Genomic DNA, 12,997 nt, shown 5'->3' with positions numbered 1-12,997 from the left:
AATAAGTCTGCTGATGGGAAATCTATAGGATAGGTAGATTAATAAATTTAGTAACTTAATAAGATTTTAGTAATATTAAGTCTATAGCAGTCCTGTTTTCATGGCATTCCTCAGTCTTAAAGGTCCTCCTAATATACAAAGAAGATTCAGTATTTAGCACTCTGAATATTCTGTATTCCTTCAGTAACAGCGATTTGGAAAGGCAGTTTCAAAATTCCTGACTGTAAAGGCTCATGTCCTTCTTTGGGTTTGTGTTTTATTTCCAAACCATCTCTAACTGGGGATGTGTCAGCTCTTACTGGTTGCAAATTCCTTCCAGCTTTGAATGGGAGAGATCATGAAGGGCTCATGTTATTCATGCCATCCTGCAGAATTACACAGCACAGGAACATGGATCTCACAAACCAAACATACTCCTGTCAGTGTGCTTTTCTGCATGTATTTATGAGATAAATGTGCCCAGCCTGAAGTAGTACTTGTTAATAAAAAGCATCAAATTATCCTAATTCAGGAACAAGTTCAGTATCTGCAGATTTAAAATGCTTCTGTGTAGAAGCCTCAGAGCAGTAACACTCAGTATAGAGAAGCCATGAACTCTGTAAATGAATGTGATAGAGTAATCTTAGTTGTCTTTTATTTGACATGTGATAGAATAATTTTAGTTGTCTTTTATTTATTAGCAGTTGATTTTGAATAAAATGCTGGTTTTGAAAAGGCCTCTTAATTTTATTGTCTGAATCCAAAATTTGAATTTGAGATGTGCAGATATATGTTGCTTTTAGAGATGAAGAATCAGCCCTGTTTAACCTGTGGGATGATACTGTTTGTGTGGTATGGTAATGAAGTGGTAAAATACATGTATTTGACCTGTCTGGCAGCTGCATGAAGAGTCTCAGGGTACAGAGATGAGTGTTCTGGATTTTAATTAGCAACCTATTGATAGTTGAGAGCTAGTACCTGGCTCTGCTTTTGCTGCATGCCAGACAGGAAGGAGTAGGTGCCTGTAAAGTACTGGTAAGAAATAATTCTGCTGGTTGAAAACATTTTGTTATTTTCCCAGTTTGTTGAAGAAGTTCTTGACCAGCCATCACGTGGAGTGTTTGAGTGGATTGTGTCAGTCATATCTGTGCAGTGTTTGTATGAAATAAATGCTTTAAATACCTTCTTCCTTGAGGGGCATTTTCAGCAGTGCAGGATGAGCAGGAGGGTGGCTGTGCCCATCCCTGGCATGGTGACACATGCTGCCCAACTGGCACCTTCTGGGTTAAGCTCAGATTTGTTCTGTCCTGTTTAGAGCTCTGCCCTACTCAGTCTTAACTTCAATGTCATTATTTCATTTGGTAGCCCTGGGTTTGTTTTAAACAGGAAAAAATAAGTAAATTACAATGCCATTCTCCTTTTCGGGATTCCTCATTAGGCTTGAACAGGGCAGCTGCTGTGAAATACATTTGTAAAAAACCATGTGGGATGGGAGCTGTGTACACAGCCTGGAACCACCTCTTGTCTTGTGGAGGAAGAAAACTTGTCATTGTGCTGTTTTTTCAATATGCCAGTGGGCAAGGAACAGTCAGAGCACAGTCAGAACTTGCAGGTTGTGCTCTGCAAGGCACTGGCAATGGCAGATCTCACCAGTTCCAGTAATGCAATAATTATAGGCTGTAATATTTATAAATAGGCTGAAATAATTACAAATAATTAAAAATATTAAATAATATTATATATTATGTATACTATATAATATTATATATAATTTTTCTATATAATAGAAATATTAAATAATTATAAATAGCTCCTCTGTCTTTGCACAGGAAGGGAAGTGCCAGTTCTGCAGCAGAAGAAAGGTATTTTGTGCCTTGTTATCATTGGGCACTTGTGTAACTGGCCAGCTTTGTCCCTTTAGCACTTCAGTGCAATATTTGCAAACACGTTGGAAAAGTTCATGGCACAAATAATCCAGACTGCTCTCAGCCTTAGCTGAGGTTTGTGTGTTTGGATTTTCCCAGTTTTCTGTCATGGTATCCAGCTTCTCAACTGGTTAAATTGTCATACAGCAGGGAAATAATAACACAGGGCACGAAATCAGAGATCAGGAGGTGTCTGACATTTCCTTAGAAGAGGAAACAAGGATGCAAAGCAGGGAGGGTCAGGTGCAGGTCGCTGCAGCTTGCAGAAGGAAGGAGCTTGGCTTTCCCTGCTGTCAGAGGAGCAGGAGGGAGGTGAACGTGTCTCTAACACAAGGCAGGGCTGGCTGCAGCTGACAGAGAATGCAAGAGCAATAATACAGCGTGGGGAGGCAGAGAAAAGGAAGAGACACTGAGCTTTGTGTTTTCAGAGCCAGGTGAGGACCTGGCTAAGGGTAATTAGGTATTCAGCTGAGCTTCCACATCTGAGAGTACCCACTGCAGTTCTCCACAACTGTTGTTTATCCTTTTCTGTGTCTTCATTTCAAAACAGAACAAAACACAGTGGAACTTTCAAAGAAATCCTGAGGAAATTAAATTCCCAACAGCCATTAAAATTCAAAAGTGCTTTGAGCACCAGATGCTTTTTTTTTTTTTTGAGCTTCTTTGGGCAATTCCAGCCACAACCAAGTCAAGAAAATTGTAAATCAGAGGGGGAAGTGGGATCCTTTCTCATGGCAAACTCCTGGCTGCTGAAGGCTTTTGTGGCCTCTCAAATATCAGTGCTTTCTCATTCTGTTTCTTCTAAACCAGTGAATAAGATGGAAAGATATAGAGAGAAATGCTGTTTTTCTGGAGAGACTTTGTCCTTTTTGTGTAATTTTTTGTCTTTCTTTAATAGAGTCGTGGGAAAGTTTCACCAACTTTTCTCTGCATATGCAAACTTTACCTTTCTTTTGACAGATTGTTTGCTGGGACATGTCTGGTCTGTCTACAGGTGGTAGACATGAATATCTAAGTCAGATATGATACAAAAAACTAGTAAAACATAACCTTGATGAAAGACTGCCAGACTTGTTTTAAGCTGCTTAGGAAAAAATGATGTAATTTACCTTTTTTACCATTATAACAAATGTCCCACCCAGTTTCAGATTGCACCTGCAACTGTTTTCAAGTTCTTTTGGAAATCAGCAGGAGGAGTATTTCTTCTTATAGAAGGCTGCTGGGCCTTTTCAATTTATTTTTTTCCTTTTTTAAAAAATTATTACTGAGAAAGGATGACATTACTCTGGGTTGCTGATGTAGTAGTGAACATGCTGGGCCTGCTCTTGTGCAGGATCATGTAACCCACTGAGGTATTGCACTTGTCTTAAGAAAGGAACCACTTTTAAAAACTCATGGATTGAAAAGACATTGTTTAAAACAAAAATACTGATTATTATTTAATTGAAATTATGCTTTTTTAAAAAATTGTATTTAGACATTTTCAAGAGAGCAGATCATTATCAAGATAGGACTCACTTCAAGCACAACTTAGTGTTACTTTGATCAAACTTTTTAAAATTAATTACTATTTAGCATAGAGATTTAAGCCACTCTTGAGTCACAACTTGTTTTGAATGTTGGAAATATTAAGCTTGAAAATTTACTGGAATATGACAGTATTGAGCAGTGTTCAACATCTGACAGTCAAAATGTGGGTTGACCTTTTCAGAAAATAATTTGAAGCAGACAGAGCTTCAAATTACATCTACTCGCACATGAAATATTACTAATCATTATCAGTTTTAACCTTCTTAAAATAAAGAATAAGCTGGTGGCATCTGGCTGGAATGAAAACCAGGCTGGTGAGGCAGGGGTGACTGCTGGACCCTCAGTGCAACGTGAGCTTTGTTTCACAGAGTGGGACTGGAAGGGGGACGCTCCTTGTCCTCCCAAAATATGGGAGCTGCTCTCAGAGCTCTTTGCTTTTGTCACTGTGCATTTGTGCTGGTGTTTCCACCCAGCTGATGTGTTCATTGGAATCAGTGCTGCTGCAGCTGCTCTGGTGTGTCTGTGTCTCCACAGGGTGCGTGAAGCTGCCATGACCAGCCTGATGGAGGTGACCCTGCTGCTGGTGCAGAACGAGGCACAGCTGATTCATGCCAACACGTATGCAATGTTCTGTCCTGTGTCTGAGCTCTTGGAGCTCCATCCTCTGTTCCCTGCAGGAATGCAGTGCTTGCACACTCTGTGCTCCTCCTTTATTGAGTGTGGCAGAGCTTTGACCAAAGTGCATCAAGCCCACACACACGGGGAGGATGTTGCAGCTGCTTTTCAGAGGGAAAACCTTGTTGAGAGCATGTGGGTGGCAATCCCACCTTGAAAATGCAGCACAGCTGTGGGATTTGGGCTAAACCTGCCACCTTTGTGGTGCTTCCCTGTAGTGCTCACTGAAACAAAAAGCAAACCTGCCTGCTTAACCAGAGTGTCACATCATTAATTCATAACGTGATCAAATGTGAGCATGACTTTGGATTTGTTTCTTTTCAGAATTATTAGTAAGGAAATAAAGAAAACGAATTTACACTGAACTCCTGATTTTTAATTTCATTATATGGTACTCCTAATAATAAAAGAACTAGTAATAAGTATATTTTTAAAACATAGTTTGAGCTGCAGTAAAACTTTGGTGCTAAGAATAAAAGAATTAATAAAAAGTACCATTTTTAAAATATAGTTTGAGCTGCAGTAAAAACTTAGGTGCTAAGAATAAAAGAATTAATAAAAAGTACCATTTTTAAAAGATAGCTTGAGCTGCAGTAAAACTTTCCTAATGGTGGTATTGGTTTGTAGACAGAGTGTGCCAGTGGTTAGGTGAACATGTACATGGTTTGGGATTTATTTAAAAAAAATAAACCCAAATGTTGAAGGACACCTAGAAGGAAGGTACTGGATTCTCTAAGAACACGCTGCTCATTAGTGCCCATATTCAGAGGCTTCCTCCTGTTCATCTGTTCATACACAGATTGTCCACATGGAACTGAGAAAAGCATTCCTGCCAGCTGGATCCCCTTTTGTAAATATTCTGGGCCTTGGTGTAACTGAAGGAATTGTGGCTGGTTTTACTACCATTAGTGGCCCTCTCTGAGGGATAAAGGACCTTGTGAGACACAGAATTGTAACTGTGAATTTAAGTTGTGAGCAGAAACAAAATAAGGATATTGTTAAAAACAAGCCAGAATTGAAGTGATTTATTTGGGATATGTGAGATGTAGGAGAGACCTTGTCCTCTGCTACGTGTGCAGTTTTCTACTTCAAAATGTGCTTTTCTCAAAGTTCTGCTCTGTTTCCATCTGAAATTTTGCAGTTCAGCCAAGCCATAAATTACTGTGTTATCTTTTTGGATGAAGGGTGGAGCAATATATATAAAAGGTGGATAAAATACTGTGTAACATTAATATCATGCTGGTATTTGATTGATTGATCTGTGGAAGATAAAGCCTCAAGATTCTATCACCATGTGGGTGTTTTAAATCACTTGTGTGTTCATTCTGAAGGGTTAAATCAGAATACTTTCCTAGCAGGATCATTCTTATTCATTTAATTGAAACAATTTAAATCTAAATACACATTCTACTGCTTAAATTTCCTGATTAATTGTTTTCTTCTTTATAGCTGCAAGCAGATTATGTGCTGGCTGGCTCAACAATCAGCTGAAAAAATAGATAAATTCCGAGCTCATGCAGGATCTGTGTTCCTTACTCTTTTGCACTTTGACCATCCTCCAGTTCCACACATCCCTCATCGAGAAGAGCTAGAGAGGATATTTCCAAGGTAAGGTATTGAAAAATGTCCTAAACCAATGAAAGTAAAAGATAAATGCCCACAGTTTCACCTAAACCAAGCAACCTGGTGTCATTTTTATGCCCAGTATGTGTATGAAGGAATATTTGGTGTTGTCAGGATTTTATTGAGTTGTCCTATGAATATACATGAACATATCTTTTTCCTCAGCTAGAAAACTGATCATAAGGATAATTTTTAATGAATTCTATTGTTTTAACCAAGCTCTAGTTGCAGTAGTTTTCCAAGATGGACTTTCTAGTTCAAGCAAAAGTGAGAGCAACTCATTCCTGAGTGGTGATTATGATACCTGATGGGAGTGAGGTACATCCAGCTCTGTGCTTGGGGGATCCTCAGGCTGCTGTGATCCTCTGCTCTGTCTGTGAGGCTGCTGATCATCAGCATCATCAGTGCTGGGAGGGTGCGTTGGTCTTTCCTGGGATAGGTCTGTCCTTGGATCAGCTGGTGGTGGGAGAGAACACAGAATGAAACAGAAAAAACTTGTTTTCTGAATGTAGGCAAAAGTGCCTGGGTAAAGGGAACTGCAGTTCACATCTTCCCTGGATCAGAACAAGGATTTGGAGATTGCTCCACTTTACTGGCAGAGGCTGAAGCTTTGATTTGTGTTTACCCCATATGCTCAAAGACCAATGTTTGATTTGATACTTAGGTAATTCAGAGACCTTCTTCACTGGTGTGGAGGAGCAGTGTAGGGAGGAGAAAAGCAGTGCACTCACACATGATGATTCTTTCCCTTCTGTGGCAGGCACATTCTTCTCTCTCTTAGGATTTTTCACAGAGGAGCACAGAGAGAAGGAGGAGAAAACAATTTCTATTTCTGCTCCTTGTTTTTCCTATGTGGAATGTGTTTGGAGAATTGTTTACCTGGGGTGATTGCTGGGTTGGATTCTGATGAGGATTACTTGAGCCTGATGGCCAATCCAACCCATCTGGGGCTGGATTCTCAGAGAGGGTCACGAGTTGTGAGTTTGTAGTTTTAGTATCTCCTTTAAATAGTATATGAATGTATTATAGTATAGTTATAATAAAGAAATCATTCAGCCTTCTGAACTGAGTCAGACATCATGATTTCCTCCACCTGCATTTACAACAGCCTTCCTTCCCCTTGCAGGTGGGAGAAGGAGGTGCTGAACTGGAACGCGGCGTCGGAGGCGTTCCCGCGGATCACGCAGCTCCTGGGGCTGCCAGCCTACCAGTACCACGTGCTGCTGGGGCTCTCCGTGTCCGTGGGGGGACTGACAGAGACCACGGTGAGAGCACCGCTGCTTTCAAACCCCATGGCCTGCTTGGCTTTCTTTTCATTGTCGCTTTTTGGCTTTTTTCCTGCCTCTGTCAAGGTCAGCATTGCAGGCGATAGTTCACATTCAGGCTTAGATGTTTGTTACAGCCTCACAGCAGTGAGTTCTGCAGTCTTTCACTAACAAGGCACAAAAATGGCTAACTATCTTTTCTTACAAGGTCTTTTAAGGCTCAACTAGCCAATTAAGAAATGACACCTAAATTATTTTCACTTTTAACCCAATAACTAATCACTCAAATTCCGCAATGCGGACTTTTCTGTCCAATTACAAAATACCACCCAAACCCATGGAGAAGAAGGTGAAGAAGAACAAGGAAGCCTTCTCCAAGGCCTCAGGTCAGATGCAGTGCTCTCCTGAGAGTCAGTCTGTCAGCACAGAAAGTCTAAAATTCTCAGCATCCAGAGCACCCACAGGTGAGCACGCAGGGAAGGAGGAGTGAGGGTGCTTTGTTTGCCCTCTCCTGACCTGAGAGTTCAGCCCCACAAATCCCAGCCCCACATATCCCAGCCCTGTGCTGGCTCTCCCAGCTGGGATCAGAAGCAGAGCCCCTCAGCTCAGTGCAAGGTGATTGCTCTTCTCCAGTGAGGTGAAAGCCAGTTCATTTGTTGTCAGTAGGTATTAACAGTATGCACAGGTTTCTTTTATTAATTATTTTTGATACATTTCCTACTAAAACACCAGTGAGATGTCAGAAGTTCCATTATGAAGAAATATTCAAATGTCTGTCACAATGCTCTGAGCTTTGCAATCCTTATGTCATTCTGGCATGAAGCATCTCTTTATCACTGGCTTTGGCAGTCTGCTATGCTGCCAAATTTTTCCCTGCTTTCTTATAATTTTAGTGTATCCTTCTGTCTTTATGTTACAACTTGCATTGGTAGTTTCAGAATTCTTTTTTTCATATATTTGGCTTATAACATTTTTTGATTTGTTGTAGCCAAAGATGTAAAATATAAGGAGAAGATTTTGGGGGTAAGGACATGGTTCAATATGACACCACAGAGGAATATCAGGCAGTAACAGAATATTTTGGACTGTCAGTTAAGTCTTTAAATCCCAGTGGTCCTGTAACAGGAGGAGGAGGTGGAGGATGTGATTCAGCACCCCAACAGTGGTTAAGAGTGTTTCTAATTAAGATTTCCATCTCAAATTAAGAAAACCAGTAGAAAAGTGCTGGGAAACAAGAGTTTTTGTGGAGGGGGAGCAGCTCCTGCTGGGTCACAGCAAGAAGGAGTTAAAATCACCTGCAGCTTGTCTCCCATGCCTTCCCCTTGTCCGTCACAACTTGCCCAAGTGATTTTTTTTTGCCTGGTGCTGTGGGTTCTGCTCTTGGGATCAAGAGATGCCTGTGAGCCTTTGGGCTGCTGGAGCAGAGAATTCGGTGTCTGTGCAGTCTCTTGTATTTAAGCCAATTCTGAGCATTTTAATGTTTCTAAAATGGCAACTAATTATATGGCAAGGGCTATTTTAAAACTTTGAAAACATGTGTGTGTTGGTTTGTGACAGTAATTATCAGATAGACAATGTAACTCTTAACAGATTTCTTTAATAGCAAACATGCACATGAAATTCAGCTTTCAGTCAAGCACAGTTAATTATAGGAGGCTCCATCAAAACCAAAGTTATTTGTCTAAGTAAAAAAAGGAGGAAAGTTTTTGAAAAACAGACATTTTGGCTGCTAGCTGGGGTCAGAGGAAAATTCCTATTCAGTATTTAATTTTTTTTTTAACTCCTGGTTGCATTTAGTTATGAACAGTTCAGTTACATGCAGCTCCCTTCCCTTGTTACCATATGACAGTGTGTTAAGGAAGACCTTCTGCAGTGTTCTCAAAGTGTGATTGTGAAATGTTAACTTTTCTGTGACACTCCAGTTTTCTTTAAAGGCTTGTTCTGCCTAAAATATTCTTGAGGACTTTAGAAAGAAGATGAGCTAATTGTCTCCTGAGTCAGCTAGAAAGGAAAGGGAGGGCACTTACACTTGGGAGTGTATCTGTGTGGTGAATTACTTTTAATATCTAAAATGTGATATAGAAATTCGAATTGATGTGTTTTACACTGGCTGCTATTCAAACTACTCTGTCAAAGCCTGTAGCGTTCTTTGCTCAATATCCAGAGACTGATTTAAAGCATTAATAGAAAATTTTAAGAACAATCCTATTAAATCCATATGAAAGAAGCAGCTTTTTAAAATTGTGGATGGGAGAAAAAGATTATTGGAATATGTGTTCTTGCTGTAATGTGTGTGTTCTTATGACTCTCTTCCCTCTCTCGCTTCAAAAATATCTGTGCACATACACACGTGGACATGGAAGTTAGAAAGAAGTTTCTTGTCTGTGCTGCAAGATAATCTGAGTGCGGATGTCAGTTTGTCTTTTGGTCATCCCAGGGAATTCACAGGAGAAAGACTCTGTTGTAATTGTGTGGTCAGTGGCAGTTTGGCTGCAGCTAAAATTGCTCTGCAGTATATTTAGCAAGAGTAGTTCTTTGTTTGGCTTTTTAAAGAGATTTTCTGGAATGAGCCGTGGGGGGTCTCTGAAGTGTTTTGGTGGCAGTGGGGCTGCTGGAGGAATTGTAGCTGAAGCATTGGAAGTAATCTGGAAAAACAGAAGATGTCATTCCCTGTGGGATTTGGCACTCTGCTCCATCACCGTGGTTCAAAGGGCACTTTCTCTGTGTAAAAGAATCTTCTAATTATACATCTGGCCCACAGAGATGCATATTTCTTATGGCTGCATAAAACCCCTCAGTCTGTGGAGATCAGATGTACAATGCTGGTCTTTCTCCAGTGCACAAACCCTGCAGTTGCAGGGGTCAGGATATAATTTTGATATAATTTCATTATTGTTGAACTACATTGCATTCAAAATTTTGTTGAAGCACACAATGCCCTATGATTCCCCTTCCCCCTAAAGAGTGAAAATTGCATTTTATATGGTATAGAAATTGTAAGTAAAGCCTTTTTAAAAAAAAGGAACAACGTATTCTGAACTCCTAAAGTTTGTCCCAGGCAGTACCAGAGCTGTGTTACTGTGCTAGATCTCACAAACAAAAATATTAGAATGTTAGGAAATGATATTCTAAACATCTGGTTACTGGGACAAATTGTATGCAAATCAATACATACTTGGTGGAAAAAGAGCCCCAAAATCCTCTTTTTGTGGTTAAGAGTTATTGAGCAGAATACACTTAAGAATAATTCCAGGCATTCTTTTCTTAGAGAGAAAAATAGTGTGAATGATGATATTCCTGCTTCATGTAAGGTATCACTGCAGCAAAACACAAACCAGAACCCGTGGATGTGGATCATGTGTCTTAATCACTGATGGGTAGCTGAGATTTTGGGTGTAACAGATGCACTGTTACAAACTGGATGCTTCAGCTAATTCTTTTTGACCATATCAGTCCTCAAAACTGGTTTTAGAAGTGCTGTAACTCTGTTCTGCAAAGCTGACTGGGAGCAGTTTTGTGAAGGTTTGTGCAGAAACCAGCCCAGAGCTGCAGGTGCCTCTCCACTGGCTGGAGCTGCACTTGCTCCTCCTCGTGCCCTGGTTCTGGAGCTTCAATCTTCAGGACTTGAGTTCTGTTGATGCCCTGTGAAGGCTGCCCTAGAGCAGAGGCTGGACAGAGCTAAAGAATAAAGCAGGGATTTATTAAAAGGATCTCCTCCATGGATCCATTTTGGGCAGCACAAGAGCCCAGCCAGGGCTGCACCCAAGGTGAACCAAAATGGTCCCAAAATGGACACGAGGTCTCTCACTTTTATAAGTTCTGCTCCATTTACATATTGGAGTTAATTGTCCAATTCCAGCTTTAGCCCATGAAGTCCCATCCTTCTTGTTTTTCTCTCTCCAGCCCATGGTGTTTGTGCTCCTGGGCTGAGATTTGGATCATTTGTTCTTGGTGCCTAGCTGGAGCAGGAGTTGTTTTGTCTCCCTGCTCTGTGCACAGAGCTCACCATGCCCTGATATGAAGCCCAGACCCACAGGCTAGAGCAGCACAGAATGTGAAAAATATAAAAGCCAAACCCTGAGGCATCACTGCCATCAGGTGCAGGGTGCCTTTGAGCTCTGCTCTCTGCACTGTGCCTCTCCTGTCCCTGCAGGATCTGCTCTTGCCTTCAGCGTTGGGGCAGTCACACGTTGGCAAACCCTGGTTTTGCTGTTTCATAAGAACAAGATCATTCTCAGGCCTCCTCTTTAATTTGTATCCAAAGTTGTCCCAGTTCCAGCCCATTAACCTCCTAATTTCCTTTCCCAGTCCTTGTGGAACCCCAGGGAAAGGTAAATGTCACACGTTTGATGTAGTGTGAATTTGTGTTCTGCATAGATGAGGAAGACATTTGGAAATACTCTTCTCTGCAAATACTCAGGAGCAGTTAAGATTACAGCTCAGACACTGAGGCTGGGACAGAAGGAGCTCACCTGAGGAGGAAATTAGGATTTAACCTGTTCATGTCCTGTTATTATGCTGGAGTTTCTGCCAGTATTGGAAAAATGCCCCCTTTTTCAAATCTCCCAAGCAGTTACAGGATGGATTACCCACAGCTGTATTTTTGTATTGTTTAATTACTTGTGCTGTCCTCATTCACCAGTGTTTCTGATATTCTGCTGCTCTGCCTTGGTTTGGCACAGCTCTGGAGCACCCCACCTGGAGCTGTGCTTCTTGCCCTTTATTTTCTGCACTTTCTTGCCTTTTCAAGTCATTTCGATCTGCAGAGAAAGCACTGAGTCATTCAACTTCCTTTAAAAAATGCTATGAGATCTCTGGGGTAGTTTAAGAGACAAAAGAAATAGGAGAGAAAATGACACCAGCTAAGATTTTTTTTTCTGAGATGGGATTTCCTCTGCCTGTTGTTGATCTCTGCTCTTGGAAAGTGTAAAGACAAAATATTTCTTATTTTTTTATAATAGTCTCAAATGCACAGATTGTTTTAAAGGGTAGTATATAATAATTAAGCAGGTTGTGAATTTTCAGGAAATCTCTTTTACAATTGTATATCCTGTGAAGATATTTCAGTCAGGACCCAGTTTATACTGGGCACACTGGCACACACCAGTGCTGCATTTGGAGTGTGAAAGAACCACACTGGGTTCTGTTCAGTGTAGCTGCCTTGTACAGATTTTACTGAGATTTGCTGTTATTCTGAAACTCAGAATAACTGAATAATTTCTCCAAATTCCTTGACCTTTTTAAAGAAATATTTCTGCTCCTGCATTGCCCAGGATGTTTCAGTACAGAACAAAGTGTTAAGGTGCAGACTCTGCTGCTTCCCAGGATTGCTGGTTCAGTTCCATCAGCTGTTTAATAAATACTACTTGGTGAAGTCCTGGTGTCCACCTTCACCTTCAGAGTCATAACAGTATTAGTATCTGAAGTGAGGCAGGATAGTCATAGTGGTTTAAGGATGTTTTATTTTGAAAGAAAGAAAACAATGAGCCTTTAATGTGGTCTTTTGTGAAAGAGTGGCCAACTTAAGTTTGCCAAGGAAAAGTTTGCCAAGTTAAAAAGGAAAAGAAACCCCAACCTTCCCTGAAAATGGGTTATTGCAGGTAAAATAGCCATGGTCCTGTTGGGTGCTGGTGCTGTGTGTGTCTGTGCTGCTGCTGGAGGGGTGTTCCCAGTGCAGCTGTGCTCAGCTGGGAGGGCAGGGCAGTCCTGCAGCCCCTGTTCTATGTGCTAGTGGCTTTTCCCTGTCCTTCACTGGAGCTTCCTTCTGTTGCAGCTCAGATACTCTGCCCAGAGCCTGTTTGACTACATGAAGAAGATCCAGAGTGACCCCAGTGCTTTGGAGAGTTTTTGTGAGACGCTGCTGAAAGTCTTTGAGGACAACCTGCGGAATGACCGGTAATTGGCTTTTTTCCCTTTGACCCTTTTTCCCTTTCCTTCCCTTTTTTCCCTTCCCTTTTGGAAGTCAGATGTGTGGCACATCCAGTGAATGTCCAAAGCTCA

General features: G+C 41.0%; 1 protein-coding gene across 1 annotated transcript in view; it reads left to right on the top strand.

The window, feature by feature from the left end:
* TBCD (tubulin folding cofactor D) overlaps positions 1-12,997 on the top strand; it is a 109,901-nt gene that overhangs the window by 85,679 nt on the left and 11,225 nt on the right. The window contains exons 31-34 of the mRNA XM_032751706.3: positions 3,969-4,052; positions 5,559-5,717; positions 6,859-6,997; positions 12,771-12,892. Of these exons, the coding sequence (XP_032607597.2) occupies positions 3,969-4,052; positions 5,559-5,717; positions 6,859-6,997; positions 12,771-12,892 (504 nt within the window). The remainder of the gene's footprint in view (positions 1-3,968; positions 4,053-5,558; positions 5,718-6,858; positions 6,998-12,770; positions 12,893-12,997) is intronic.

Source organism: Taeniopygia guttata, chromosome 18 (assembly GCF_048771995.1).
Source record: "Taeniopygia guttata chromosome 18, bTaeGut7.mat, whole genome shotgun sequence".
NCBI lineage: Eukaryota > Metazoa > Chordata > Aves > Passeriformes > Estrildidae > Taeniopygia > Taeniopygia guttata.
Note: the sequence above shows the minus strand (reverse complement) of the source record. Positions and strands in the feature narration are given on the sequence as shown.